The 6,000-nt window shown below is 36.9% G+C and overlaps 1 protein-coding gene across 1 annotated transcript in view; it reads left to right on the forward strand.

Moving 5' to 3' along the window:
- Positions 1-6,000, forward strand: part of RASGRF2 (Ras protein specific guanine nucleotide releasing factor 2) — a 206,815-nt gene that overhangs the window by 89,506 nt on the left and 111,309 nt on the right. Inside the window, exons 8-9 of the mRNA XM_011377581.1 lie at positions 1,806-1,915; positions 2,564-2,682. Coding sequence (XP_011375883.1) covers positions 1,806-1,915; positions 2,564-2,682 — 229 coding nt within the window. The remainder of the gene's footprint in view (positions 1-1,805; positions 1,916-2,563; positions 2,683-6,000) is intronic.

The raw sequence follows: 6,000 nt of genomic DNA on the forward strand, positions 1-6,000 counted from the left end.
TTCTTGGGTTTTTTCGAGAATAGATTTATAATCAGCTCTTGAATATACAGATGAGCTTTTGAAGAGCTGTCCACTTGTCTGCAGAACACCCTTTGCTTCTTGGCAGTTTCCGTCTTGTTTGTGCCCGCACTAGAAAGTAGAAAGGGCTAGTTACTAAATTTTAAATCTATCCTCTTTTATCTTAGCCAAGGAGCTCTCTAAAATAGCTTTAATTAATGGGGGAGGATCCTGAAGCTATTGACTAAACTTAGTTTTGTGGGTTTTCAGTGTGTTATAAGTAGCAGGCTCTCCCACTCCTGCCCTCTTCGTTACAAAAATTGAATACATTAGCTGTTGATTGCCTTAATTTTCTTGTAAAACTACTAACTTAGAGGCAAACTTTTATCAGTCTTGAGATTATACAAAAGGGATTTCTGAAAGCATACTTATCCCAGGAGCCTTCACCAAGTGGGACAGCCTTACAGGCCGTTTTAGCGAGAAGCTTAAAGGAGGGAGAGAGGGAGAAAGCATCCTGTACACGTCCTTCAGAGAGAGGAGTCTCTTGTGCCCTGTCCTCCTATGGCTAAGGAATCTTTATGCACTTCCAACACTTCAGTTTGATGACATTTCCTGGAGCGATTCCAGAGCAGGAGCTGCAGATTGATTTCTGCGCTGATGGTGCTGCTCTCTGTGCCTTGTGCATAAATGTGAACACTCAGTAAATACTAGTAAATAACCCAATGGAGAGCACCACCTGCATGGGAGCAAAGGCGGATCTGTGGACAAAGCCTCAGGTCAGAATGGAAGAAGCTACCCAAAGGGCCCTGGGAAGCTTTTACTTTCTTCATTCTCAGAGGTCCTTTCAAGTGCTGACTGAGACCTCAGTTCCATAGAAGAGACACAGAGGCGGACTCATGACTGGCTCTGCCATTCACCATGAGGCCACCTTAGGCAAGTTACTGGACATCTTCATAGTTTGTTTCCTTATCTGTAAAACGGGAAATAATCCTTATGTTGCTGGAAGATTGATGCATGTGCAAACCTCGAGTACCTGATATGACCCATAGTGGGCAGTGTTATAGTAGTTATTGTTCATGTATGTTATTATTAAAATTAAACCCACTTCCCCTGCTGTCTTAAAAATGTTAGTTTCTAAGCCAATAAAAAATAAATATTTTGAAACACTATAATTTGAGTTAAATGTCTGCTGTGGTCTATTAAAACCTTCATGGGATTTGGTAGAGTTTCTGCCTTTGACAGACTTCTGATAATCTGTTAATAAACAAAAATACAAGTAAGTAATCTAATTAAATAATAATTTTTACTGCTAAAAGGATGAGTTGAGGTTAAACAGGATCAAGTGAATGTATCTTTTCTCAAGTTTTAATTCTTAAAGAGAACATTGTAGTAGGATTCAATTTTTTTAAAAAATTGTAAAAAGGCAAATATATATAAAATATAGACTCAAATAACCTGATGATAGCTATATCTGTTTCCCTATGAACCAATTTTCAAAAATTATGATTAAGGAATGTATGATTATATTAAAAATCTAAAGAAATAATTGTTTCTTTGTAACAATATCTTATTACCCTTTTTATGTGTCCTTGATGAAGTTTGTGTGTGTGTGTGTGTGTGTGTGTGTGTGTGTGTGTGTGTGTGAAGTTTGAAGTATAGTTTATTTTAAATGTATTTCTTTAAAAATGTATTTGTAAAACAAAACTGTAAGAGTAGAGATGAGCTTCTTGGAGGTGATGATGGCACAGTAGAGAATGTCCCAGTGTTTCTCATCCTCACCTCTTGCTCACACTGGCCTTTGCATTTAGATCCCCAGGTACATCATCACGCTTCATGAACTCCTGGCTCATACACCCCATGAGCATGTTGAGAGGAAAAGTCTAGAGTTTGCTAAATCAAAATTGGAGGAACTGTCCAGGTATGTGGAAAATTTATAATAAAGTCTTGATATTGAAAAGTGCAGCTTAGTCTTTCATGGAAGCCTAATCTGTCTAGAGAGCAAGAAACAAGACACAGTATCTCTTCTTAGATTTACCTGAACGTTTCATACTAGTTCTTGAGGTTTAAGTTCGAGAAGTTTCACATTTTTTTTAGGGTAATAGAAAAATGATTTTTTGTTGTATTTTTGTATTCATATTTGGCAAGAAGTTGGAAAATATATGTTTTGGATTTATCAGTGACTTTTCAGTGTTTTTGGCAGTTATTTATATCTGTGTTCCTTTATCTTATTATATAGGATAAATGGTATACGGGTCTCTACTTTGCCTCTAAGAAATGACATCCTAATTTTAATGAAGGTAGCTGTTCATAAAAAATATGTTGCTCTCCTGTTGCATTTACAAGCATCATTCCCAGGATACTCATTTATTGCCGGCCAACTTATCATGCAGAGTCATAAAGTACATTGCTTTGGGTAATGACTTGTTGAAGCCTGCACATTCAGGCTGCTTCTCCCATAGCTCCTGTTACATTTATGCAAGTTCCCGGGTGGAGCTCTTCTTTGCTTACCTGCAAGGGCAATAGAAAATATGTCTTACTGTGATCCTGTATGTGTTATGTCTGACAGGATAATGCACGATGAAGTGAGTGACACTGAAAACATAAGGAAGAACCTTGCCATAGAAAGAATGATCGTAGAAGGCTGTGATATTTTGCTGGACACCAGCCAAACTTTCATCCGCCAAGGTAAGTCCCCATTCAGCAGACTCACAGTCTAAGTGATCTCTGCTACTGGCACATTATCACTGACAGATCCAGGAAAGCATGTTGGAGCAGGCTTGATTTGGTTGTGTGGTTAATGCTATTTGTACAGGACATCCCCATGGCCTTGACCAAGGCTGTGGTTGAGGCCCACTTTTGTGGTGTTTCTTTTCAGGGGCCATGAAAAACAGCAACACAATAATAGAAAAAGCACAAGTGGGACAGTAAGTCACATTCTGACTGGACTCTTGCCCTCAGTGGACAGGACATTCTCTACAGCTCCAAAGAGGACAGATCAGTCTGGCCGATTGGAATGTCAGTGCCAGGTGGTGATGACATCCAGGCACAAGCTTAAGAGGAACTTGCATTAGTCAGAGCTCTTCCACCTAGCAGTGGAGACGATATCTGAAGGGAAAACAGCTGTCTGCTCCCATTTTTCATCAGCACTTCTTGAGGCCCCACATTATATGATTTGATTCAATTGGTAACTCCAGTTGCCATGAACTGTCTCACTTTTGACCCTTGCCACACTTTGGTAATGGTGAAGATATCTTATTTATGGGGTGTGCTTTGGAGATATTAAGCTTTTGAAGAGCTGAAAAACTGTGGAGAAGCAATAGCCTAATGGTGTATGTCCCTCCATGGCTCTCATCCCAAAGTGCGGGAAGTAAACCACATCCCAAGTTCTTTTTAAGTGCTTATGCATTCCGCAGGAGGGGAACATGCCCCTGAAATTGATTTGAGACAATATATTGCACACACTTATAATTTTGAACTTGGTGAGAAGTGACACATGAATTTGGAGCTAGAATTAACCTTTTATGTGGTTTCTTTTTATAAGATGCCAATATTATTTAATAAGATAATTTGTGTTTCTGTCACCTTTACCAAAATGTGCTGCTGAAAATATTTTTTACCTCATCAAACAAGACATTATTTGTGCTGTGCACATTAATTTTTGCATAGAATACATTAAAAAATTAACACATGCTGTTTTATTTTGGAAGTCTATTTTAGGAAATTATACGTTTTCTCGTTTTTTGGCTTTTCATATTAACTTTTCTTTAAATAATAGTGTAATATAATGCTAACAATGCTAGGCCTTCCTAATTTCCCCTCTGTTCCTCCGTACTGACTCCTGCCTTCCTGGCATTTGTCTGGCTCTGTGCCTTTACATGTGCTGTCTCCAACCTTGGGGGCCCAGAATGCCCTTACCCTTCTCTTTCATGCCTCTCGAAAATTCTACTTGTTCTACCAGGCTCAGGTCAGACACCTCTAAGGAGTCTTTAAAAAATTTCCCTCATCTTCCCCTTCCCTGCCTTCCCCTCCTTTCCAGTTAGAATGAATTTACCTTCCTCCTCATTTCCAAGGCCCTTTGCTTCTGGTGCATGAATTTCATCTTCTTACGTATTATATGTACATGTTTGCATGCCTGTCTCTCCCAGTAATTATAACTCCGAAGGGCAATGTTTATATGAATTCTCTCTTGCCTAGTACTGTGCTTTCCATGATAGATGCTTGGAAGATGTGCTTTGGATTAAATTGAATTGCTTGTTGAATTGCAGTTTTGGTTGTAAGGTGTCTTATTTTGTATTTTTCTTGTGTTTAGAGTTTACTGAAAAATACTAATTGACTTGAGCTTTATGTGAAAATGGAAAAAAAGTTTCTACTACTTATTCAATTTCTGAAAGGACTTTTGATAGATAAGGATTATTACACCTAAACATTTAATATATTTCTGCAAACTTATACTGTTTTGATCTAAGTTTGTAAAACCATCTATAATGAAAAATGCTGGATGTTCGAAATATTGAATAAGTCATATTTTTTAATTTCCCTGGAGGAAAATCGATCTTGAGCCACCTCTCCCTTTGATTCAAGTCAAGTGGTTATTTATCGCTTGTTCTGTATCACGTGTTTAAAGCACTCCTGTCAGTTATTAATATATCTGATGTTGTTTTTATATTGATGTTGATGCAATAATTTGCCTTTCAGCAGTATTCTTCTGTGTTGTTTGATTTGGTTGGTCTGTTTAGGAATTACTCAGTAAAGGTGGTTGTAAAAAATCAGACCTTAATCTGAAAGCAGAAAGTTATCCAATTATGGACAATTTGGTTGGAAAGTTTGCATTGTTTTGCTTTGATTACCCCCTATTATCACTTTTACTAAATACCCTTAATGTGCTTTAAAACCCATTGAGGTGATTTTTTTTTTTTTTATTCCTTTAAACTTTGAGGGATTCTATTTTCTATGAAATGGACTACAATTTATATCTAACTGTGAACTACTATTTGTGGTATTTACTTCTAGGTATGATATAAGGTCTGTTTCATTGTGTGTGTGTCAGCATGCACAAATGTATATGTGGAGATATGTTGCATGTTTTAAATTTAAATGAACGTTTATTCTGAGGACTAGAAAAATAAGTCATCTGAAAGGCCTCCTCAGACTGGGGCATCAGCTAATCTTGAATGTCAGTCCATGGGAATTTAGTGATTGAAACAACAGAAGTTTAATTATAAATCGATTTCAATTATTAGACAGTTGATGAGTAGAATGCAAACTACTGTAACATATCCATGGTCTGATATTGTCATATATTTCCCAAAGTCTATTCAAAGTTTGTTGAATAAATGTTTAAGTGTCTGGGGCAATAATAGCCACATCACTGGAGGTCAAATTCTGTCTCCTTCATTTTTTTGCTGTGTGATATTGGGCAATTTACTTAACCTCTCTTTGTCATAGTTTTCTCTTCTTAAGTTGTAGTATCTATAATTTAGGGTTCTTATGAAAATTAAATAAGTAGTTAATGCTAACCAAAGCATCTAGACTAGTGCCTGTGAGGTTATGACATCAACTTTAAAAACCAAGATCCAAATTTTGAAATGAGTTTCTATTTTCAATAACACAAAATATATATGAATATTTAGTAGAAGATAAAGGCACTTTAAATGGGCATTTTGTACAAATTCCATCATACATAGTCAACGTTGTCTTATGGAAATGTGAATCAAGAAATTAAATAAAGGTGACTGAATTCAGAGCGAAATGCACTGAAATGAGAGATGGACATCTCTGGTATCTTAATCATTCCCATACTCAAAATCATGTACTTTTTCAGTGTACTAGTGGTCTTTGAACTTGTAACATGGGGTCTAGCAATAGTTATACCTTCTCAAAAGCCTAACCCGGTAATCTGGAAATTGGTCTTCATTCTTTTTCATTACAGAGCGGAATTAAGAATAAGTGCATTACATCATCAAAAAATAGAAAATGAGAGAGAGAGAGAGAGAGAGAGAGAGA

The sequence above is a fragment of the Pteropus vampyrus genome, unplaced genomic scaffold, assembly GCF_000151845.1.
Source record: "Pteropus vampyrus isolate Shadow unplaced genomic scaffold, Pvam_2.0 Scaffold11, whole genome shotgun sequence".
Taxonomy (NCBI): domain Eukaryota; kingdom Metazoa; phylum Chordata; class Mammalia; order Chiroptera; family Pteropodidae; genus Pteropus; species Pteropus vampyrus.